The 26,851-nt window shown below is 28.1% G+C and overlaps 1 protein-coding gene across 2 annotated transcripts in view; it reads right to left on the reverse strand.

The window, feature by feature from the left end:
* Positions 1-26,851, reverse strand: part of LOC109607509 (uncharacterized) — a 53,687-nt gene that overhangs the window by 9,802 nt on the left and 17,034 nt on the right. For both annotated transcript variants that reach the window (XM_049961421.1, XM_049961422.1), the window contains 2 exons: positions 25,259-26,013; positions 24,428-24,801 (listed from right to left, as the gene is read on the reverse strand). In XM_049961421.1, the coding sequence (XP_049817378.1) occupies positions 24,428-24,801; positions 25,259-26,013 (1,129 nt within the window). The remainder of the gene's footprint in view (positions 1-24,427; positions 24,802-25,258; positions 26,014-26,851) is intronic.

The following is a 26,851-nucleotide window of genomic DNA, read 5'->3' on the forward strand; positions in this document are numbered from 1 at the left end:
CTACTTGACTATTAATTCAAATTCTCTTAACAACAACAAATTAACATAACATGCTGAAAAAATTTTTGTTTGATTAATTAACTCTACGATTTAATTGGCTAGTGTTGAAACTGATGATAAAATATTTAATGATTACTTATCAAACAATTTGAATTAAAAATTGCATTTTTAATATTACAGTATACAAAATCGCTTTACTGCTTTGTACATTTTGTGGTGGTGAAATTATTTTTATTGTTTCCTGGTACGGGACTACCTCTTTTAAATAAGATACATAATTTGTTCATGCTTTTTTTCGATAAATTTTACTTTATATTAAATATGGTTTTAAATTACTGTTGAATCAAAGTACAGTATCTTAAATTAGATTGAAAAAAAAAGATAATTTGTTTTATTATGATTATTAATATTATGCGTAAAATGTTTAAAAAATCTTTGATTAATCAACACTACAGTTAAATTTTTGAGTATTGAAACTAATGGTAAAATATTGAACGATTGTCTCAAATGATCAAACTTTTTTAAGTAAAAATTGCAGTTTCTATATTGTATTGGTCAATGAATTATATTCCAGAGTGTTTTTTATTATTTTAAAAACTATAAATAATTTTCTACAGGCATAATCTTTCTTTAGCAAAATGTGGAACGTTTGTATTTCAATTCATTTAAATTATAAATTTTAATTACTCAAGCATGAATTCTATTTGAATTGTTCATATTATTTCGATTTTATTTATTATTTATTTTTTGAAGTATCTTTAGTTTAGTTTTAACCGTAAAAAAAGTAAATAAAAATGTTATAACACTATTTTGCCACTTAAGACAGTTATAGTCTATCTGATCTGTAAATATTCACCAAAATTAACCAATTTGGGGTATTTGAATATACATATAAGCATTGAATTGAATTAATGACAGGTTGATAGATGAATTTAAAGGTTTTTAACCCTGTATAATTCATTAAATGGTACACCCAGTTTATGTAACAGAAAATCTCACTAAAATAAACATACGTTGTACAAAGAAATAAACAATTTAACAGTTAAACTTTCCGATTTCTGTTATTTGAGACATGTTACCGTAAAGCAAATAAACCATGATCTGTCATAATTCCATGATGTTTTGTTACGTAAGAAATGAAAACGAATTTCCTTTAAGTCCGACGAACAATTGGACTTTTCACATTAACAAACCACATAATGAAAACAATGTAAATTAAATAAAAGAAGTGATTTCACATTTGACATTATTTGTGTCAATTAAGTTGACATTAAGCGTCAGTCATTCGTTAAAATTCAAGTTTTAAAATTTCTTCGGTATTCGTACACACAATGTCCGTCTCGATAAGCGATATAAGCGACGAGGAAAACGAGCAACCGCTGCAACCAGGAAAGGAAATGTACTTCGCGTACATGAGCTTCCAACACGACTTGAAACAGGCGAATCCACACATGGATCTCGATAAACTAACGAAATGTGGAGCTTCGATCTGGGAAAATTTTACCAGGGATGCGGTGCTGAATGTTTCGGTGATCAGAAGAAAAATTGGAACACAGACGCAGGCGCCCGACAATTATTCATCCGATGGGGAGAGTAAACCGAAAAGAAAGCGGACGAAGTGAGACAACAGATTAGTGCCATCCAAATCATATGTATCCGAGTACAGCCAAATCATTTTGTTTTAAATTTAATTTGGAGAATAAATTTTTAAATTCTGAAATTGTCTTCTTGTTATTTTCATAAAGAACCGCATAATAAAATGCTTTAAAAACTATTAAATTTCTGAAACTTATTTGCGATTCATCGAGTAAAGTAATAAACAATACGTATGTCTCGAAATATGGATATTCCGACTGACATAAATAGCTCGTGTCTGCTCATTTTGAATAAATTTGTATAATTAAGTATGATTTCTATTCATATATTTTATTACAAATGGCAGAACTAAAAGTTCGTAAGTAATTTAAAACTAATTAACTAACCTCAAAAATGTTCGTGACATTTTTACATCACTTAACCGACAAAGAACTAAATCAATGAAAGTAACAGTATTCCAACAAATCACAGTTGACATTAACAATATTGTGTCACGACACAATGTAAAAGACGCATTCTCATCAGCTTCCCTCCGACTTTCTCTAGTAACATCTACTCGGATACGTTTTGCACCTGTAAAATTTACGTTACATCACGTTCGTAAGTCTTATGAATGAAAACGTGCTGATTTACATGAAATTTTGTCCGTTTTGTTTGAATGGGGGCAACACACAATAGGTTAAAGAAGTGCATAGAACAACCCATACAAGTTTAGTTTGATCATGCATCCAAAATTGCCATGAACTTGTGTACATGAAATGTTAAGACTGAGAAATTGTTTAAAGAAGATCAAAGTTAATATTTACTTTCACATATTCTAACATATTAACATTTTCTTCACGTATTTGTTACAAAGTCAATCTTCTAAGTAATGTAGATGTTTTTGTGATGCATAAACCTCCTCCTCATGTTTCGAACCAATTTCTCTAAAAGTTGTGCATCTACGTACCTGAATTAATTCAGGTTAAATCAGAATAAGCCTTTCTGACGTTCAGTTTTCATGCCTCGATAGCTTAACGAGAAAGTTTCTTCCTCGAGTTACCCACATAACCCTAGGTATCATTGTTTACCATCACTGTTAGTATTTGCATCTTTCAAGTACTATATATATTTTTTATTAATTACTCTAATAAGGAATTCACTGGAAAAACATTTTCATATACGCCTACTACCTTTAATATATTATTCACTTTCATTAATTTTGAGTACTTATAATTAATACACGTTTTTTCTATTTTATTATTTTTTAAAAGGATTATATACCTAAAAATGTCACTAATTTATATCTGTTAAAAGCAAAGTTCTGCCATAAATAAAACGGATTTAAGTGTGAATTTTCAAACCATTTGAGAAGTTGAGATGTTCTATTAATTATGCACCTAAATTATCATTAATTTATATTGGTTAAAAAATATTTGCAATTAATGGAAATTATTCAGCATTAGATTTTCAAAATATTTTTGGGATTTGAGGATTTTTATAATATTTTATAACACTTGTTTTTATAAATTCTACAGATTTTTTACGTTTCTTAACAGAAGACACCTAAAATTATACTTAATATGTATGTTATTTGTTCAGAAAAAATGAAAAATATTCATTCCAGAAATTCATTTATTTTATTAATTTGTTTTTGAAAATACTATATATTAAATAGATTAAGCTCAAATTATCATTAAAATGTATATCTTAACATAAATGGAAAATATTTTATTTCAAACCAACCGAGAACATTTGTTATTATAATTACTACAGATGTTGTAAATGGAAAATATAACTAAATCTGTAATACACGTTATTGGAATTGTTACAGATTATTCGTTATTCTTGAATCGATTACATATTTAACTTAAATCATTCATTTGTATTCGTTAAAAAAATTATCTAAATAAAATAGATAATATACTTCAAACAATTCGAGGAGTTAATACCTTTTATTAAATTTGTAACATTTGCTTTGAAATTATAAGTACTACTCCTGATATGCACCTAAAATTATTATTAATATGTATTCAAAAACAAAAATACTGTTATAAATGAAAAATATTTCATTTCAAATCATTTGACAAGTTGAGGTTTTCTATTAATATTATAACTTTTGTTGTTGTTGTGGTGGACTTAAATTATTATTAATTTGTGTTTGTTAAAAAAAAAAAAAAATAAAAAATGTCTTTCAAAAATGAAATAAATGTTCAAGAGGTTGAATATTCTTAAAACGGTTAGACACCTAAAATTATCATGTTGTATTCATTAAAAAAGTTACTGGGGTCAATAAGAAAGACTCAATTTACACATTTTCAAATCGTTCATTATTGATAATTTTTTTGTTTATTGAATTTAGTTTAATTAAAAAAGAAAAAGACATGGATAAAAAATTAAAATTAACTATACTATTCAGAAATTTTCAATTTTTAAAAGTTACTGAGAGAGAGGAACATTTTCAATACACATATATATGATCTTATTTGTACTATTAATATATAAATTTATTAATTATCCTGTAATTTATATAATTTCTTAACAACAAAAACATTATTGTTTTTATTATTGTTTTATATTTATTTTAAAAAGAAAAAGTTCTTTTATACATACTCTGTTTAGTTCTTTCGAGAACTGATAGGTTTATTGGGTAGTTACAAAAAAAAAAAATAAATAAGTAAATTAATATTTCGCCAAAAACAGAACGAATTAATTGACCGTACAATTATCTCGCGTGTAAAAAAAAACACCGTTTAAAAAGTCCATCGGTGTGATCGCACTCGGACGGCCTTTGAAGGACGTACATTCGTAAATGCAGCAAAACGGCTGTCTGACGCAACCGGGTCGATCGCAGAATACGGGCTTTACAAACGTATCGGACTTTACACCAGCTAGATGCCTCCACCAAAATTTTACGTTTCGATTGAGCAACGCGACAATACCGGCTAATTTCGACACGCACGCCGATCGTTCGGCCCAGATCACCTTTTTTCTTTATTATAGAACGAGAACATCTATTATTCACGAGCAATTTGCGATAATGGGATATTAACGATATTTTCTTTTGCCGTACGACTTGAATTATCAATGATCTACACAGGAAGCGCATTATTTTAACGCATTTTGTTCTTTGAATTGGTCTAAATTATAAATAGATTAGTTTTTCTATAAGTTAAATAAATATGCCATTTAGGAGAGATTGTGTTAATATTACATTTCTGCAGTTAAGGATAGTATGGTAATAATACTAATGGGCAGTTGTAAATATCAAATAATTTCTCCCATTTAAAAAAAAAAATGGCAAAACAAAATTTTTGGAATTTCAAGAAGATCCATTATTTTAATTTAGACCACAAGCTTTGAACTATTTTGAATATAATATTAACACATATTTATAATTTTTAAGTTCTTTTGCAACTTTCCTACTCAAAAAAAAAAATGGGTTTCCCAAAATTATTATATATTACATAAGTACGAAAAAATTATGGTTAAGTAAGTATGATTTTCTTTATTTATTTTTTTTAATATAAAAAGATAATTTGCTTTTGTTAACTTCATATATTTATTATATTATGAATAAAACGAATAAAATTATAGAATTGTAATTAATGACAAACAACGACATAAAAAAATTAATACAATGCCAAGAAATATTTTTTTTATATTAATATAACCTTATAATAATTTTATATTTGAATCGCACGTTTTTCATTACATAGATTATGATTCATTAGATAGAAATACAAATTTGTTTTATTTAATTATGTAGTTAATTTTCCATTGAATTATTATTTAGAATATTTTATGTGCTATAAAAATTAAAATAGTCATAGAAAATGTCAAAATATATTTTTGGTTCTTTTATTTTAAAAATTATAATTTTCATTTTTGGTATATTCTTTAACTTATGTAAATTTTCTTTCATATGTCAATATTAGAAATATTATTATGTTTTAATTTAAAAAAAAATAATTTATTCATAAAATAAAAAATGTAATACTTATAAAGAGAAACAATGATTTTTTTAATTTATAAAAGTCATTTTTTAATTTTTATTTTAGGTATATTCTTCAGCTTTTACAAATTTTCTTTTATTCTTTTTTCCGTAGGCCATTATTGAAAATATTTCATTTTAATTTCAATTTACCCATTTATCTGTATTTGTAAATATACTGATATTTAAATTTATTTTATTTAATTTTATAGTTTATTATTTATAATATTTTATGTATTACAAAAATTAAAATAGTTATAGAAGGTATTAAAAATGAATCAGTAAATGAAAAATATAATTATTTTATTATAGTAAAACATTTTTTATAACCTTTAATTTTAAAAATACTAGTGCTTAATTGTCATTTTAGGATATATTTTTTAGTTTTCATCAATGTTCTTCTTTCTATATGTAATTTCTTATGTATTATTAATACATAATTTTATTTTAATATATGTAGATAAACATTTATTTTATTTAATTACATAATTTAATTTTTCTTTGTTATATTATGTATAATATTTTATGCATTATGAAATTATAATTATTAAATTATAAAATAGTGATGGAAGGTATTAAAAATAAAATAACTAAATGAAATATTACAATAAAATAATATTTTTAACGCCTTTAATTTTAAAAATGGCAGTCCTTAATTACCATTTTATGTGCATTCTCTTAATTCCAATTTTACTATTTGTTATTATAAAGCAATACATCGTTAAAACGCAATTTTGTTAAAAATAAAAGAATTTATGACTGACATCATTAATTTGAATCGATTTCATTGACGGAAGACTTCAGGGCCGCACTGAATATAAAATAGGCGCCGAATGATGTCCGAACGGCTCGATTTAGCAATCGTCTTCTACAATTGTGCATAAATTAATACCAACCTTCACCCAAACGCAGTAAACAAATATCCCGTGTGATATTTCAGAAGATACCGTTTCAAGCACTGTACAGAATGGCACACAGAATGTCAAGTAGTGAAATCAAAAAGCGTATCGGTGATCGTGAAAAAGTATTAATTACTCCGCGTCCTTAAACTAATTACTCAATTAAATTATGTTGTTTTAATTAAAAACTGTATTATTACAAAATTTTATATTGCTGCATAAATATAAGTGAAGGAATGCCATAAAATCGGAGACAGCAAACCGCCGTGACTGAAAATCATTAAAATAAATAACGAGAGGATTATATTTTATTATAATACGGGACGGACGGAATGAGCCAAATTTATTTTTAGAAGTACAGTAAGTACTTTCTACCGCATCGAAAAGCTCGCTTACGTAATCGGCGGTCTAAAAGAAAACTGAATAAACGAAATGAAATTATTTAATACTAAATTATTTTTTTTTGTGCACCAAGTGACGTACCTTAAAAGGCAGCCGGAGAAATTTCCTGCGTAGTACCCGTGTCCTAAATTCCAGAGTAGCGGCTGTATTTTTGGCAAAGTTTAATCTTTAAACTTTCCCTTGATTGTTCGTTCAGATTTCGCCCGCGGCCCGCCGGTTTGTTGGCTCAATTAATCCGCCAAAAATTAACGACGATCGATATTTTATTTTGTCACGTAGGTTTCTGCAAAATCTATTCGAACGACTTGCGCGCACTCACAATCGGTGTGCTGAAATTTTAACTATTCATTTATACATTCGAGATGTACCAAATTGGTTGATTATTTTCAGACCAGACTTAAACATTATTTTAAATGTTATATTTTTTATATTTTTATGAACAAAACAATACATCTTAAATTTTAATCTAAATATGTCCGACTTTTTTATTTCATCTGGAAACCATATTTGAGTGAGATGTTAGAAAACAATCAAGTTTTCCAGAAAAATATTTTTTGTTATTTATTCTCTTAACATGATATAACGGTATATCTGGAAAGCTTAGAGAAAATAATATCATCAACTTCGAAAGGTAAGGTAAACTATATCTTGGTGACTGGTGTTGAAATTGGCAAATATGGTATTTTACAAATTATTATTATTAATAACATTTCTGAACCATTTATACTTTAATCCTTCTGTTTCATGCACAGAATATCAATTATTTGATTATTTCTAAATTTGGTTATATATTACCTAAATATAATTAGGTAATTATATATTTTTAGAAGGTTTCCATTTAAATGTATATATTATCCCGAAGTTGTAAATATATAATTTTCGAGATAAGCATCTTATATTAAGAAAAAGAAGTGCATATAGAAAGTTTTACATCAGTTTGTCATCATTACCCCCATACACTAACCATTTATATAGGGTTATAACTTCCGAAATTTTTTAACCAGATATGCACTTCTAAATAATAAGTTGATTTCTTAAAAAAATACTAATAAAAGTCCAACAGAAAACGAGATAAAAAGTGATAATGGACAGTTTGTTCATCGCCCTAAAAATAGTAGACTTTATCCAAAATATGTTACAACAATTATTAAACATGGAGGTGACAATTAGAAAACTGGGAAATTGTGGATAAGATGATTAGAGCAAATTGCATCACAAATAAAACAAATTTGTTTGAACAAATCAAAAATGTTTTGAACAATATAGACGAGGAAATAATTTCCAATCTAATCTCGTCTATGCTAAATAAGAGATACCGCATGAAATATTAAATTTTAGGCCATTTACGCCGGACTTTTTTTTTAATTTTTTAATTTAATTTTAAGAGTCACTTTAATTTTGTCTCGATAAAAATTGTTAGGTGTCTGGTTTTATTTTTATTTTTATGTCATTGTTAACGTGACATGTTTCGTCAATAAATAATATAATTTTTTTTATTGTTTTATTATTTAATGGAACTAAAATCAGTCTCATAATGTTTAAATATAAAGAAAGTCGCTCTAATTTTGATCGAAACTCAGTTTAACATTGTTATTACTTTATGGTAAATAGTCTAGTTTATTTTAAAATAGGTGTAATATATTTTTTACATCAAAACAACAATCTAAAACCACTTTATTTATTAAATAAGTCGACCTTGATAATTCACTGTGTTAATTTGAAACATCATTCTTTGTTATTATTACATACCAATTAGTATAAAAGCATAAATAAATTGCCCACATTTTTTAAAGTAATTAAATAATATTAAAAAGATAAAAATTTTATGAATAAGTAATTAATAACGACTGCTTAAAAAATTCTAATTATAAGTAAATTATGTCAATTATTATTATAAAATCAGTTATTATTTTTAAATGTTCTTTATAAATTGTCTATAAATTGAAAGCATATTATAGGATACATATTTATTTTGAAAAATCGAAATATTATTTATTAATATTCATAGTATAAGGTTTCTAAAACTATACATTTTTATTAAATGTAACAAAATTTAATAAACAATATAATTAAAAAATAGAAATTTGTTATTAGGATCAAAATAAGTCAAACTCATAGCTATCATACAAAAATAAATAAAGAAAGGCAAGAAATATGTATATTTTTTTTAATTTGTTTTTTGATACAACAATTTATTTAAAATATATATTTTTTAATCGTTAAATTTTAGTAAAATAAAATAACTGATGATTTTTATGCATAAAAACATTAATCAAAGTATAAAAACATCCCATATTAAAAATAAATATTTTTTGTTTGTTCACTTATCAATTGACACACATAAGAGCAGTTAAATAACATTTAACCGATTTACATAACTCATTTATACCATTATTGATATGTGGGTCCCACATTATACATTGTATACGATACAGTAACACACATTTTGCAACTTACGCTCAATTGATAACTCAGAACAACCTTTACACACGCATTTTCCAATATGTTTATAAAGCAATAGGTCAATTTAAATTTATCTAAAATAACAAGATCTATGTGTAATAAATGTAAATTAATAATGAAATAGTTGTGGGTGTAATTTTGCACGAAACTGGTTTTTTTTCTATTGCTTAAACAAATGTCGCCCCGATAAACAAAAGCTAACTAAAACATATTTCCATAGAAACGCATTTTCGTCTTTCAGTTGTTTCAACAATGGACACACTTGGTAACAAGTTGTTTGCTTAGACGTCAATTTCAACGACAGATATTTCAGTCCGCACGCAAATTTCGAGAGAATTTCAACTATCCTGCCATGTTCCTGTACGCTTGGGGCGGAAACAGTCACGGCCAGCTCGGCTTGGGTTTCAAGTCGTCACGTGAGTTTACACCTAGAAAAGTTGACTTATCATACACTGATTTGAAAGCTGAAAACATCGTGGCCATAGCCGGCGGCTCTATGCACACATTGTTCTTGGACTGTTTGGGCGCCGTCTACTGTTGCGGTTACAATTTCAAGGGGCAGCTAGGAATTCGCGGCGACGGTCATCAGCTGCTGATAATCAGAGTCGATATATTGAGCGACTTCAAGATCGTCGAGATCGCGTGCGGCTGGGACTACAGCGCCGCAATATCAGACTGTGGCAACTTGTACTTCTGGGGCAACAACGAAGAAAAGCAGTTGGGGCTGTCCAGAGGCATCAACTACACCAGCATCCCGACCAGGCTAAAGGTATCGAGCAGCAGCTCGAACGAGTTCAAGCATGTGAGCTGCGGATTCCGTCACTCGGCAATGATCACGGAAAAAGGTGAGGTGTTGGTGGCCGGAGTCGATAGCCATCTGACTTTGGGCCATAACTACAACGAGAGGTTTTCGTACAATTCACATACAATATCCAAAGTCCCCGACATCGTGGGGGTCGATTGCGTTTCAACTGGCCAATGCCACACTGTCATGCTTAAAGGAGACGTCGTTCATAGTTGGGGCGAAAACAAAGACGGCGAGTTGGGAATCGATTGTTCCATTTTGTGCAACATACCCGTTCCCATAAGAGTATTTAAGCACGAGGGTTTGGCTAAAGTGTACGCTGGATGGAGACACAGCGCGGCGTTGACCAAACAAGGCGAAATCTTTACGTGGGGCAGAAACAATCACGGACAACTGGGTTCGACTAGAGCACGTCCCTACAAGCCCTACAGAATTCCTGGTCTCAACGACATAGCTCACTTGAGTCTTGGACTCGGACACAATCTGGCGGTTAGCAAAGACGGCCGTTTGTACTCCTGGGGTTGGAACACACTAGGCAGTTGCGGCGAGACTTTTTCCAACGATGTAATGCAACCCACACGGGTCCTTGCTAATCACAAAGTTAAACTTGCTTTTGCATGTTACGCCAGTTCTTTCGCAATTGTTGAATAAAAATAAATAATTTTCCACTTGTGGTAATAAATAAATAATTTTGAATTTCCATTGCGTTTTTCATATGTTAGATTAATAATACACCCATAAAAAAAGTTTAAGGCATCGAAATTTTACACGTGAATGCAACTGCATCCGGTTGAATATCGGGCGTGTCAAAAAAATACCTATAAACATCAAATAATGAAGTTATTAAAGTTATTCGTGTCTCATAAGAGTCGATATTTATGTTATTATTTTCACTTTCGGTGACCGCTTATGCTTATTGGCCTACTATCCTACATTCACACCTTCAAAACATCTCCAAGAAACGAAAGTCGGTTCCAATTTTGCTCGAACCCTGCAAGTGGATGCATTTTTTATAAATTTCACACCCACGATGTCTTTCACTGAGATTATTTCAGCAAAACGTTTACAAAATGCTATTTAAAGACAAACATATCGAAAACTCAATTAAATTGAACAAATTATTGATTTAGTTTGATAAACTAAACATTTTATAGATATATTTGTATTCTATTTAATAATTTATTTAGTTCTGTTTATAATGATGTCAAACAAATTAAAAATATATATATTATTGAAAGCAAGCATATTAATTAATTAATTGAATCTTTATTACATTTTTATTTATTGCTCTGAAAAAGATTAATTAGTATGTCGTTAATACATTTAATACATAATAAAATTAGATATTACATAAACGGTTATGTAAATCAACTAATCATATTAAACTAATATCCTTCCTGCATTTTTATGCATTAATCGCATCGTTAATGAAATTTATTAATATTCCGCGTAAATTAAACTTCAAGAACGCGTAGCTTAATAGACACACAATTTCGTAAGGAAATGTCGAAATTTGCTATTATAAAATGAATCAATTTTGTAGTTATTTCGTACCAATATTAATTTCATATATTGTAAACTTTTCATTTATTAATCTACCTTATGGATTTCACAAAACTTGGCCTGGGGCATTTGTAGAAATTACCGGCTACGTTTCTAGAATATATTTATTTAAATTTTTACCAATAATTTTATTAATCACCAACTGTTTCCATTAATGAATTCCTTAACTACTTCAATCAGTTATTTTATTTAATACGAACAGACCTTTATGTAATAGTACTAATTGTTTAAAAATGATTTACATAAATCATTTATGCGAATAATTTGAAAGTTCAAAAACAAAGGTTGCAAAATTTTATTTTTATAATACTTCGATGAAATAAATTAATCAACTTTCAACATCCTCAAAATGATCGATTCGATTTAATTGCAAAACCCAATCGTTTTTCTCAATGAATTTTAATTATGCCAAAAAACAACTGGCGGCTACTCAAATCTGTATCTAATTTTTACGAAGCCTTGAACCCATCGATATTCATAAATGAGTTATTTAAGGTGCAGACGGTGAAACTATATGAGGTCATCTATGTCTAAATGACACGACGGTCGAATTATGGTATTCACTTTTAGATGTTATAGGATGTCCCAAATTTGTTGATTTTAGCTGTTATGGATATTTGCAGACCGGATAGAAATTAACTAACTGAATACTATCTATGTAAACTGACATTTGACACATTATTAAACAAATGTTACAACTTTTTAATTCATTTTTATAAGATGTTTATATCAAAAAGTATCTCTTTAAAATTTCTGTTTATTTTAAATAGAAATCATCTTTAGATTGAAGAAATAGGATCAACTTTTCCAAAAATGAACATTAAATTAAGATACACGGTGTAAACAAGGTACAAAAGTGTTGCCGTACAAAAAAGTTATTTAATATCCGTAATACGAATGGTCAAATTTAAGATAAGAGCATTAATAAAATATTTTTTATACTGCCTTTTTAGTAGGTACTATCTTGTAGTAATTGTTTCTGAGATATTTGGATTTAAAATATTAGATTTGGTGCATTGGAAAGGTATGTACAATGTCTATTCGGATTCTAACAACAGTCTTTGATAAATCTGAAAGACACTATTAAGGAGAAATATTTTTTTAGGTAATTTTGCCTTATGTAAAAAATGCCTTTATGAAGAATTCACTTTTTGTTTAAAATATAATTAAACAATAAAATGATTATTAATAACAATTTTTATTATTATATTTATTTATACACAAAAGAAAAGTCTCAGGATATTTTTTAAATTTAGAATTTTGTTTCATATCTTTGTGCCAAATTAAAGTAAAAATATTTGTAAAATATAAAAAAAGTTAAATCTCATATCATTTGTTTTTAGCATACCATGTAATTTAAATTAACCAAAAATAATTTTAATACAGAGTATGTCTTTTATGATCTATGACTCAACATCTGTTGGTCATAGATAAAATAAGGTAATCAACAATATTTCGAGGTATTTGAATCTATTCTCTATGAAAGAGCTCCCTAAATCTAAAGGTCTTATGAATATTACTAATAATTTGTGTTAAAACTCTTCTTTGAAGCATGTTCCATCCATACTCTATCGAATCCAAGTCTGATGATTATGCAGTTCATGATAAAACGCCAATTCCTTCGTGTCATTCAGTTTGTTTCAGTTTTTAACCAATATCACCAACAAATGGAAGGGCAATGTTGTTTGTTGTTATGTTGTTATTATTTTAAAAAGCCATTTGGAAGTCAGTTCTACTGCCAATACTGCCATCACAAACTATTATTGTACATTCACCTCTTCTTGGACGTGCCTAAGATGTTCTAAATTTCCAGATACTTAAACTAACTTCATACAAATTTGTCCCGTGATTACCTCTAGTAAGAGGGACCATCTTATTTTTCTTCTATTCTATTCTATTTCGATTGACAACTACATTATTTGCTTGCTGTAAGTCCGTTAGCACGTACGTTGTGTAGTGTCTACGATCTAGATGCTGTTCAACCCAACAATTAATTTCTCAAAATCGCCTCCACAATGGACTAATGACAACTCTCAACTACCTCAATTTAAGTAATCCTGAAACTGTACTGCTTGATTCATTTCTTTCAAAATTAAATGCCGTTCCAAACACAATAATTTTATTACAATAGACATTAAATAGTATTCGGCGAGAATGAAATAAATCTATCCCTTTATTATTATGTGAAAGAAATTAGAAGTAATGAAAATATTTTATACTGTTTGTTAATATTCTTTTATTTTTAGAGTAAGAAACTTATTTAGATAAATATTGTTTTCTGTATAAAACAATAAAATTATTTTATTCAGTGTGCACATTGCATTTTTAGTACAAGTAAAAAAAATAAGAACGATAAATAAAAATATTTAATTAATCATGAGCTGTACTTCTCGCAATGTACTCGCACAAACCGTGGCGTCGTTGATAGGTCAGTGTTTGAAAGTAATTTAACACGATTTTAGTCGTTGTTTATGCACAAACGAGTTTTTTCACCGGGCCAAGAATGATAAGGAGTGACGAAAGAGTAGTTGTTCCTTGGTGGAATTTATCCTTGACAATTATTTCGACGTTGCCCAACATGACGCCGCCTAGATGGACTGTAATGCGAATCGAGATCACCGACTATCGGCACGGCAAAATGTAAACATTGGCAAATTCGCAATTAAACGGTTTAAATAATAACGGCTTGCAAAATGTTGCATGGAAAAAAAATATGATACACTGGTATTACAAAATATGATTTGGGCAATTTTACCACGGCTGACGTCAGGCCGAATTCACCAAATATAGGACAGTCCTAACGCTAATATATATTTTTTTTTGTTTGAGAGCGCCGTACTTGATAAAGCGAGAAACGCTCTATTGACTGTAATAAATGCTATCATACCTATGTACGTTTGTGGAGTTCCATTAATCAAAGCAAGTATTTACTTTAAGGCGAACCCTGATTCACGTAACATTAAACAACACCTCATTTCCAGTGCCTTATTACTGGTTTACCTGTTTCTCATAACGTACAGGGCGGTTTATTTCGATTTGCATTTTTTATATAACACAATTACATAAGTAATAATACCTGCTTTGTTGCAATATGTTACTAATTTTTGCCTTACCTATTTTCAACCGGTCATTAGCAATACAGAGTAATTAGAGTTTTATTTGCCAATGTTTACGTGTGTGAAGATGAATAATGACAATATTTATATAACAATAATTTAAGTTTACTTAGCACAGGAATACGTGCAATTAACGATAAATACATATTCCTGCGTTTACTATGTAGTTCGTATTCTAAATCCATCACTTGTTTAAAGCTCTTATCCACTATTTAATTTGTGTATAAAGGGCAAAGAAGAGTTCGTTTCTAATATCGGTTTAAAAAATAGGTGGAGTAAACTTTTAATTAATTACACCAACTATATATTTAATTTTTTTTCATTTAAGGCATTCAAATAGATAATGATAAATTTGGTTTTCAGTACATCATTTTATTTCAATAATTAATGGTGAATCCGATTCAGATGAACAATATTTCGCTAGAAAGGCGAATTTAACTCTAAACTAAATTTCAAATTTCATGCAATTTTTCTCGTTTTTCAGCCGCTTTCGGAATTTGTGTTAGTATTTTAGTAAATAGATGTTTCCAATAGTCTGAGTTTTAAATATTTAAATGATGGTTTGTTTAGTTACAAACATTTGAGACTAAGTTGCTCGATGACAAATGAAGAATTGAAATTCTTTTCAATTTCGGTTGTAAATGTTTGAAAAGAATTTGCTTTTTGGAAAACAAATTACCAAATATTTCAATTGTAAATTTCAGAATAGTTTTTAAATCATTATATTATAAATGAGAATGTATTTATTGAATATTTGAACACAGTTCACTTAGAAGCATTCCACGAAGCCAAGTTTTTGGAACCACTCAAATGTATCCATTATTGATTTAAAAAACATTAATGTTTTAATACACATTCATTCATTCTAAGAGTTATTTATACTAAAATGTTCAATTTCGATTCCAGGTTCAAATAAGACACTTAAGATTACCTTTTCCTTCACTCATTTCGTTTTTCCTCCAGAAAATCTAAGTGATCAAAATGATGAACAAGTAGAATGTTTACACCAACACATGGCAGAAGGAATGGTTGTTTCTTAACGAAAAGATTTGTAATGTTCAAATGGGAATGAAATTTTGAAATTTAGTAGTAAATTTAAATACTTCTTTGTTCGTTCGTAACACTGTTACTGTGTACCTAATATTGGTTTGTCAGAGCTTACATTGTTTTTAATTGAATAAACTACTGATTAAAAGTGAAAACTTGGGATATTAGAAATATTTGTTGTTGAAAAAAATGCTCAAATGGTGAAAATCCCCAAAAATTATATAAAACTTAATTTTTTTACAACTGTATTTGGACTATTTTTTTCAATAGAAACGTTGGATACATAATAAATGAAATATAATCTCTATCTGGTTTACAGTTTATTCTGGACGTCACATTGACAGAGTTCAGCACAGCCCAATTATATATATATATATATATATATATATATATATATATATATATATATATAATATATAGGTAAACGAATATGATTTCAGTGTAATTTTTGTTTCAATAGTTTTGTTTTATATAATAAAGGCCGATTCAGTTGAACAATATTTCTTATAAAGACGATTAAATTACGTGTCCAACGCCACATAATTCGTTTATAACGGAAGGAAAATAGTTTTAGTTATGGCTGATGAAATTTAAAATTTCATGCAATTCTTCTCTTTTTCCAACCGCTTTCGCTATTTGTATTAGTTTATTTTCTACAACAATATTTCAATATTCTGACTTTTAAATATTTAAACTATAATCTATTCAATTACAAACATTTTAAGCCCTACGATGTTGGAATATAAAAAAAGCCGGTGAATCAGTGTGCTGCACAAATTTCTATATATAATCGATGACAAATAGAGAATAGGAATTCTCTGTAATTTCGGTTGTATTTAAAAAGAAAACGAAATGAATGAATTTAGAGAATGTTTGGACGTTGTTCACTTAGAAGTATTCCATAAAATCAAGCAACAAGTTTTGGGAATAACTCAAATGTCTCAATTATTTGCTTTAAAAGTATAATTGGTATCCGGTCAATTTTTCAATTAATATTAATTTATTCATTCTAAGAGTTATTCATACAAAAATATTCAATTTCGATTCCAAGTTCAAATAAGACAAGATTACCATTCTCTTTACTTATTTCGTTTTTTCTTCACAAAATCTAGGTGGTTAAAATGATGAAAGGTTGCATCAACATATGACAGAAGGAAACAGAAGAAGTTTCAGAAATGAACGAATGTTTTACCAATGGTTGTTTCTTATACTAAAAGGTTCGATCAATACAAAACTTAACTTCAAGTTGAAGCTGTTCAAATGGGAAGAATTTTGAAGTTCAGCATTAAATTTAAATGTTCTTTTATTCTTTCGTTCATAACATTTTCACTATGTACCCGATATTGGTCTGCCCTGTCTTGAATTGTTTATAATTAAATAAACTACTGAAATCTTGTGATATTAGAAATATTTGTTGTTTCAAAAAACTAGCTCCAAGTCAGCTATTTTTTTTTCAATAGAAACATTGGATGAATAAACTACTCATCTTTACTGAAATATAATCTCTATCAGGCTATATTCCAATTACAGTTAATATAGTTAAACGAAAGTTTCTATATTTTATATGTATACATATTAATATGATTTCAATGTAATTTGTGTTTTAATATTTTTGATGTATAAAAGAAATAATTAAATAATAGTCCAAAAAGGACCATTTTGAATTTTATTATTTCCTATATTATACAACTAAACGACACGCAATTAATTCAAAACATTTATGTCTTATTTATACAGCTGCTATAAGAGGAAAATTATTCTTGGTAAGTCATAAATGTAGCAATGGTTTCGTTAATGTTTTATTTAATAGTATCGTTGGATATTCAAAAGGATATTTCACGTGGTTCTTTCTAAACAAATATCGCATGAATATGAGTCGGGGGAAAACCAAGTCGTTTCATATTAAAGAAAAATTAATATATGTTAATAAATATGGAACCAAGAAAGCAGCAATTGCAGAATTTTGGTTTTATGTTGATCTGTCAAAATAATTAAATCTTTTATTTAAAGAGGTACAGTTATTCCTAAGAAATGTTGGGCGAAACCAAGGATGAATACGATAGTACGTAAGAAAATTGTTATTTTGGCTACTGTTTAAATTAAAAGAATATAATTGAATCGAAACCAAGTGACTTAATAATATAAAAACAAGTTCTTTGGTCATCCAGGAAAGAGAAATACCTCCTTTCAATACAAACGTAAGGGTAATTTAGTATTTGTTGCCATATTGAAAGTTCCACAAAAATTAAAATGAATAAAATTAGTAATAAATCAATTATAGGTGATAATTTTAAGAAATGATAATGAAAAATCTTTTTATATTTTGTGTTGCATCGATGGATTCCAAGACAATCCTAATTTGTTACATCCATCTGAACGAGCAACAGCGTTACATAGATACACATGTTAGCGTTTAGAAAACATCGCATGACTAACTTCCAGAATCTACATTTCCTCATTTGCAGCCAATAATTATCTAGATTGTCGGCTACAAAAAGTCTCCTTCGGGTAGACAAAATTTACGGTCGAAAACTTGATTGGTTAATTATCACTTGCAGATCAACAAATTAAAAAATATGATCGATTTTTTCTTCACTTAAACAAGTGAGTAAGTTTTTTATGGGAGAGCTAGACAATTACGTAATTGCGCCCAATATTCCAGAATGGGACTGTAAAAATGGCAAATGTCCGTGGGCTTTATGTAATAACAATTTTATATCAATTAGAGACGAAGAAAGTGCGCGGCGCATTTTTTACACTCATTAACTAGATTATTTTGAAAGAATCGTACATTAGCGGCCAGAGTAAAATGTTCAGTTTGCAAATCAGAAAAGGAAATGTCGAACGATTTAATCGAAAGAGTGAGAGAAAAAAACATATGTTGCGCAATTTTATTTGCCGGCAAAATAATTTAAGATGAACGTCAATGCTAGGAGAAATTCCTCGCCATAATCAATCATGTATCCACCTATTAAATTTGATGATTTTTTATTATTTTTTTGTAAAATGTAATTTGAAATGTGTGTAAGCGTAAATTGAGTCATTTTTGTTGATGACTTCAACGATCGGATAGAAAGGAAACCTAAATTTAATTATTCAATTATTAATAGTCGCCAATTAACCAATAGATAAATTTATATAAATATTTGTTTTCAATTGTGTATCAGTTTATTAACTGAATTTACAGTGAGGTCGTAATATCTTTTATCATCCAATGAATAACTTCGTAACTACTCACCCAATTTTAATCTGCAAAGGAGTATTAAGGAGACAACAAATAAAAAATATATTTTTCAAGTTAGTATAACATAGACTTTTCGAAATAACAAAGGTCGGTGTCTTCTTCTATTCAAAAGTTATAACGGGGCAATTTTTTCCAATCTCACTATATATTTTTGTTTGATTGTTTATTGTAATATTTGTCTTCTTAAACAACTTAACAAATGTCCATTCTGTATAAATTTTGAAACATTTTTGTCCTACCTTACTTAATTGAAATAAACAATAAGATTTAAATTTTAGAATTTAGAATAGTGGTCATTATTTAACAACTTTTTAAGTATTCTAACTATAATTCTTTTGTTTAATATGTATATTATTCTATACAATTTTATAAAAACTATATTCTTATCCCATAAAATGTTTTTGAATTGAACTGGATATAAATATAAGGAAATTTAATTATGAAAGGGATATTTAATTATTAAATCTGTATTATTTAACATTTTGTATAATATCCATCTTTGTATATATTCTTTCAAGTTTTTTTAATTGCTGTTATGTAGGATTTGGTAATACTCCACATTTTCTATAGAGTTAATATCTGGAGATTGAAACAGGCAGACAAAACAAATCCTTGTAAATAAATCAGTCTAAAGAGGCCTGCGCCAGAAGAATCCCCATCGCATAATGTGAGTATAACAAACTTTTTGTGTAGTTTTGTTTCTGTAGTATGTATAACATAAGCAGCTTTTTTATAAACTGAATTTAGACTCATCACTAAAACCTGCTCGTTCCCACTGTTTTATAGTTCAGTGAATGTTATACTATGTAAGTCAAGATTAGACTTTACATTTTTAGTAGAAACCAGGGTGTTTCTTGTAGGTGTAGGGTTAAAGGAACCTCCATTTACTAACCATCTTCTCACAGCCCTTAAACTAATTTCAGCAAGTCCCATTTCCTCTAGATGGCCTTTAATTCAGTTATCGATTGTCTTTCAGGTTTATCGAAGACATTCTTTTTCGGAACTTCCACTTGTTTAATTTCTCCATATTTTTTAATAATGTGCGAAACTATTAACTTCTTTTGCCGTAAACTCTTTTCCTTCTCTTAATAATAAACAAAAGTAAATAATTAATTTAAATTCTCAAAGAGCAATGGAAGATCATAAAAGAAAAATAAATTAAAAAAATAAATAAAATTAGATGGATGATTGTAGTGTCTCGGATAGCATATGAATTACTTGTCTATATTAGATTACTTAATTATTTAAATTACTGCGTTTTCTATAAAAACCAAAGCTAACAATTTGGTATATTTAGGAAATGACCAAGTTTACACATACTTCTAAACTAAGGTGTAAATCGATTGTGTGGTTGAAAACTTAACTTGAAACTATGTTATTGTAATTGGTTTTTTGTGTTGGTTTATGCCTGTTCACATGTTTGTACATTATACTATTGTTATCTGGCATGAAGAAATTCCCATAGTGGACGTGTTAAAGATTTCGCAAAGCACTTTTCTCTGTGTGTTAACATATTAACGTGATAACAACATCTCGATGCAATTTCGACACACGATTAATCAATCAACGATATTTTATTGGCGATTTTGCAACAATTCAATACAAATAATAAATTAGATGGGGTATTGATAATATTATTACTATTCGTGTCATTGCCGTTACATTACCGTTACACTAATCGGTTGCGGCAAGAAGAGCGATTTTCATAAAATATTAACTTTCTCGTTGACAGACGATTTGGACAAACTGCATAGTGTGGTGTTTAGGAATGGCAATAGAAACTGCAATCGGTTACATAATGTTGTACATCAGGAAGGATGTTTAACTATCTCCTCTATTCTTGAAATTGATTTGTTCCCGTAAGAGACCAGGCATTTATGCATTTTTCACTTGGAGACGTAAACACTTTTATTAACGGACAATAACTATTACATAAACAAATTTATGCGTTTACGCATTATGAGAGTTGCGTCCGTATTGTTAAAACGCTTTTAAGTTTACAAAATATGTCTGTAATTATACGTCGACAGTTGCAATTGTACGTGTTAATGGGCAACAAAATATATGTTGCAAGCGTATATCTAAAAACTAATTTTGAAAACACCAAATTAATTAAAAAAATAATTAAATTATTTGTTAAAGTCAGTATTTCATTATTAATTAAGAAATTTTTTAATACGAACAAACACTTAATTAAATCGCAGTTTTTGTTAGTGCTTTTTGAAACTGAATAAAAATTAATAAAACGAAACAAATAATTGAAATAATTCATTTCATTTCAACATAATTTGCAAAATTTATAAAATCCTATTTTTGAATAGCTGCAGATAGAATTTTTAATTATGTAGGATATTTGGTAATATTTATTATGTTCAAATTGTTCAAACCAATTCAGTTTTTTAATATTTAATAATAGAAATATTTTATTTCATTTCAACATAATTTTGAAAAAATTTTTATTTATTTATTTTAATTATTTAAAGCAATTTGAAATTATCCAAAATAATTCAAATTTACTGTCTTTTATTATTTAAAATTAATTTAATAAATTAATTATTGATACTACAAAAATAAATAAATGATGGAAAGATTTCCTCTCATTTCAACTTAACTTATATATAATATTAAGTAATATGTATCTTGAGATTGTTCAAAACAGTTAATGTTTTTTATTATTTAAAATTAATTATAGAATATAAAAATAATAATTATTGAAATATTCTATTTCATTTTAATATAATTTGCAAAATTTATAACACCATAATTTTGAATCTCAAGTTACATATTTTTTAATTCAAACATTTAATAATATTTATTGTGAAATTATTTTATTTCAACATAATTTATAGATATGTTTATTTAAAACTATTGGTAATTTTCATTTTTAAATTATTCAAAATAATTTAAATTTACTGCAATTTATTATTTAAAATGAATTTTGAATGTTTTAAATATAAATACAAGAAATAAATGAAAGATTTTATTTAATTTATTTAATTATATTTTTGAATCGCTTTAGTTATATATTTTAAAATATTCAAAACAATTTAAATTTACTGTTTTTTATTATTTAAAATTAAATGTGAATATTTTTTAAGATTAATTATAATTAAATTTTATTATTTAATTAAAACATTTAATAATAATTAATTATTCAAAATAATTTAGATTTACTGCTTTTTATAATTTAAAATTAATTTTGAATGTTTTAATATATGAATACAAAAAATAAATGAAGGATTTTATTTAATTTATTTAATTATATATTTTAATTTAAAAATATTCAAATTTACTGATTTTTATCATTTAAAACTAATTTTCAATATTTTGAGAATATTAAGTCTTAATAATATAAATAAAGTCATAACATCATATCTTTGATTCGTGTATTTATAATTAATAATTTAAAACATATAAAAATATATATTTTGAAATTATTCAGAATAATCCATTTTTATTATTTAAAATTATTTTTGAATATTGAAATAAGTGAATAAAACATTTTATATCATTTTACAAAGTTTATAATATCTTATTTTTGAGTCGCTGTGTTATATTTTTAAATAATTTAAAACATTTATAAATGTATATTTTAAAATTGTTTAAAGTAATTAAAATTGTATTATTTAAAATAATTTTCTTAAATTTATTTTTTGTTTAATTTATTTTAAATATTAATTTGTGTTTGTGGTAAAAAATCTTTTAAATATCAATTATTAAAATGTACATCATATTTTTATATTTAAAATATTTAAAAATGTATATTTTGAAATTATTCAAAATAATTCAAATTTTGTTATTTAAAATATTTTTTTTCTAATTTTTTCCAATTTATTTTAAATATTAATTTGTATTTGTGGTAAAATTTTTTTAATATCAATTATTACAATTTAGATTTTTTTTAAGTTAATGTCTTTTGGGCACACGTTGAATGGTAACGGAAAACGTTTTATTTTCACCATTTAATTTATTTTTCAATTTATCCACAACAAAAGAAATTATACACAATTTAAGTTGTCGTGTTCATTTCCTCGATGCATAGAAGTCCGCAATTTGTGAAAGTATTTACTGATAAGTGCAAGTGGACATTAAATTTGAATTTATGAAGACAATAAAAATTTTTCTGGGTTATTAGAATTCCCGTTTATGTCATTATATTCGCCGGCTGAGAAAACGTACTGACACATTTCCTGATATACGGGTGCGTTAACATATTTTTAATGTTTTGGTTCAGTTATGGCACCTTGTATCCTGTTAATATTTCGCATTTCTTTGTAATATGTAAAACTCTAGGTATGTGTAGCACGTACCGTTAACGTGACGTAATTCCAACAAGAAAGTTTATTTAAATCGAAATTGTCGGTCATTAAATCCTAATAACAAGTTTAATGTCTAATCAGAAAAAGTAATTAATACGAAATCCACGCCACAATTTCCTTATATGTTGATACACAACAAGATGCATAAGATTATTTTTTATATTACATGGCTGTATTAATTCCAACACTACGTATATGGTTAAGTTTGTTTTTGTATAATTAGTTAGGAGTGATTCATTGTCTCACTAAGTTCGCGTACATTTACAATTAGATTACCAACAGCTGGGACACGTCTAGATTATACAATTATAGAATACTAATTATAAACATTTGAGTGTTACAAAAATATTCCGTTTATGGTAATCGGGCATTAGGATTTTCACACTTCGAGCTGATTAGAAATTTTGAACCAGAACAGTATTGTTAATTCATACGTGATCTTATGTAAACCTATGTGTTAAATTTTACGTCCAAAACACTTTTTGTACGTAAAAGCACATCAGTATGTTTACCTTGGTCTTTCATACATAAATATTTTAATAGCTAACGTATATTTCTATATTTATAAAAGTAATTTTAACAAAACCTTTGTAACATTGCATATGTATTTTCATACTAAAACACGGAAACTTACGATGCAATCAATTACACAAGGCAATATATTTAATGTGATATTTATTATAAATATAAATATTGTGAAATTTCATTGTTTATTCATGTAATAGATATTGTAAAAATTTATTGCAAGAACGTCTTTAAAATATCTTTGTATAATAAAATAGGTACGGAATACTAAGAAGCACTAAGGATAAATGATCAAGTAGCTTTTTTATGATATTTAACATTTCAAGTGCTTGAGGACTACAAAATCAATTTACATATGTTAATTTTGCTTAAAAACCATTGCTATTCTGTTTGTTTTCAAAATACTTTTAATAATATTTGAAATTATGAACCACAACAATCGAAGCTCGAAGCATAAGTGTAATATAGTACTTACAAAAATAGGTACATCTGAGGGTTTCAGTGTTTGCTTCGTCACTCCTTCGGCGTTCGCCTTCATTCCGTAGTATTGTTCCCACACACTCGGTTTGTTATCGTTCACAGCCATGAGCAAGCTCTTCTTCGGGACCGTTGCTGTTTTGTTCCTTTCCAATAGTTTCTCACCACCTGTTCCGCTTCTGTCCCTCATCAACGTTCCATAAATCATTGCGTTGCGCACGCCGTTCGGCACGCCAGAGAAATTGTCGTGGTGAACGAAAACGGGAAGTACTGTGCAAGGTTCTTTGACTGAGTCACTGAAACCGCTACTGGAGGAACCTGAGGGTATCTGGTAGATGTCCTCAGTTTCGGAGGAGACGGTACGGACACGACCTAAGGGAAGATCACTATTTAACATCCTCTGATAAGCATAGTTTAGATATTGGCAATTAGAGAGTTTTGTATGTGAATGAATTATTTAAAATAGTCGCCCATGCAATTAAACCGCTACGCTTACGCTTCGTTGAATAAAATGATCAACCGGTATAATGGCTTTGTATTTAATTGTTTAAAAAAATAGGTGCCGTTGCCCAACTGTCTTTAATTAACAAAATAAGATCAGTTATCTGGCTTTTGTTGTGAGTTGATTATATGCAAGTTTCACTTTCTTTGATGAATTGTTTAAACTAATCAGTGTACATTAATTGGATTGTTTATTCAGCATTATGCGTTAATTACAATGTCACAATTATGGTACCATTTATAATATTAATAATGGCAATTTATATTCCTCAAATTGGAAATTAACTACATATTTTCAAATGTGCATTATCTAAAATGGTAAACGTACCGCTGCTGTAATCTGCCACACTTTGAGTTGAATTGCCACTGGAACTGGAATTACTGAAGGCCCTCAGTACTGAATTCATCTTCCTGCAATTACTCAGATTAATACACAGCTTCTTCATCTCATCTTCCGTGGCGTTCCTCAACGTCTCCAGCTTCGACAGGAGGCGATCATTGATATTCCTCAGCATGTCTTCAGGACTGACCCCAGTTTTGCCCTCTAAGGTGGCGTTGATGTGATTCAGCAGTTCCACGAGTAAATCCTTAACGGACAGGTCAACATAGCTCTCCAGGCATTTGGTCTTCTCCGGCGACTGATTCAGACTGGTGTACAGCAACAAAGCATCGTCTACAAGTGAATCGTACTGATCCAAGAATTTCTCATCTAAAGGCCAGATTGGTTTGGGTATTGGCAAATCGACCCTTCCTTCTGGAATGGTAGTCAAAGTCCCGTTACCCGACGAACTCGACGTCATAGATGGCACCTGTATCTTCTGCTTTGTTTTCGCGTTCCTCCTGCCACGTGCTACGCGTATGCTGCGAACGTACGCCGGATTCTGATCGAGCACGACGCCGTTCTCGTTTTGGAGCTTGAGCTGCTCCAAATAGAGGGCGTCCATGCTGCTTCCACCCTGCGAGCCTCCATAACCGGACGAGTTGGATTTGTAGGCGGGGGACGGGGAGCTTTGGTGAGATACATTGCGGGATTGGGGTTTCGGTACGTCTGGTGGTGGAGGTTCGAGAAACAACGGGTTCACCCTGAAACAGAAAAGAGTCAGTGTGGGCTATTGTCTTTTTCATCACAGCAAGCGTTCAAACCATAATCTAATCTAGATGGGATGAATGGTGAAGAAAACTTCAAAATTTTTAAAATTACTCCGAAGATTATTTACAGCATTACAAGAAATTGATGATTTTAATTTATCAAAAATTTTATATAAACAATTAGTTTTTATAATACAGTGGGTAAGGATGGGCGAGGCGTTATATAATTTCAACATTACTTCTTTTATCACCTCTTTTGTTGAATAGAGGATATACAGATTAATAAAAGCCCAATATACACTCAACGTATAAATTTAAAATAATAAAATAAATAAATGTTTTTTAATATTTTAATAAATAATATTAAATAAAATTGAGTATTTCTGTGCATTTTTTACTGACAAAAATATAAATTTTAGTTGTTAATAAGCATTTTTTATTAATCTCCAGTGAAGGTTAGATAAATATGTAGGTAAGTAATTTAGTTTTTTAACGCTTTTGCAAATGCAATAATTAACAAAACTGAAACAGGAAATATAATGCTAGACAGAGTTGTAATTGATATTGGACTTTCCCATGCTTAACTAGTTAATATATAAGAAAAATATTCTGTTAATAAACAATTAAGAATTAATAATTCTTTTTATTAATAAACGGTATTGTTCCAACTTTCTAACATCAACAAAAAAATATTATTAATTTTGCAAATGAAATTCGCATTATTAATGAACAATATTCTTTCTTGTCTACTTTAGGATCCTTTATTTTGTCTCTGTTGTAAGTAGCTGATTGCATCGAAAATTTATTAAGTTTCACTTTCTTCAATGAATCA

This window comes from Aethina tumida, chromosome 1 (genome assembly GCF_024364675.1).
Source record: "Aethina tumida isolate Nest 87 chromosome 1, icAetTumi1.1, whole genome shotgun sequence".
NCBI classification, from domain to species: domain Eukaryota; kingdom Metazoa; phylum Arthropoda; class Insecta; order Coleoptera; family Nitidulidae; genus Aethina; species Aethina tumida.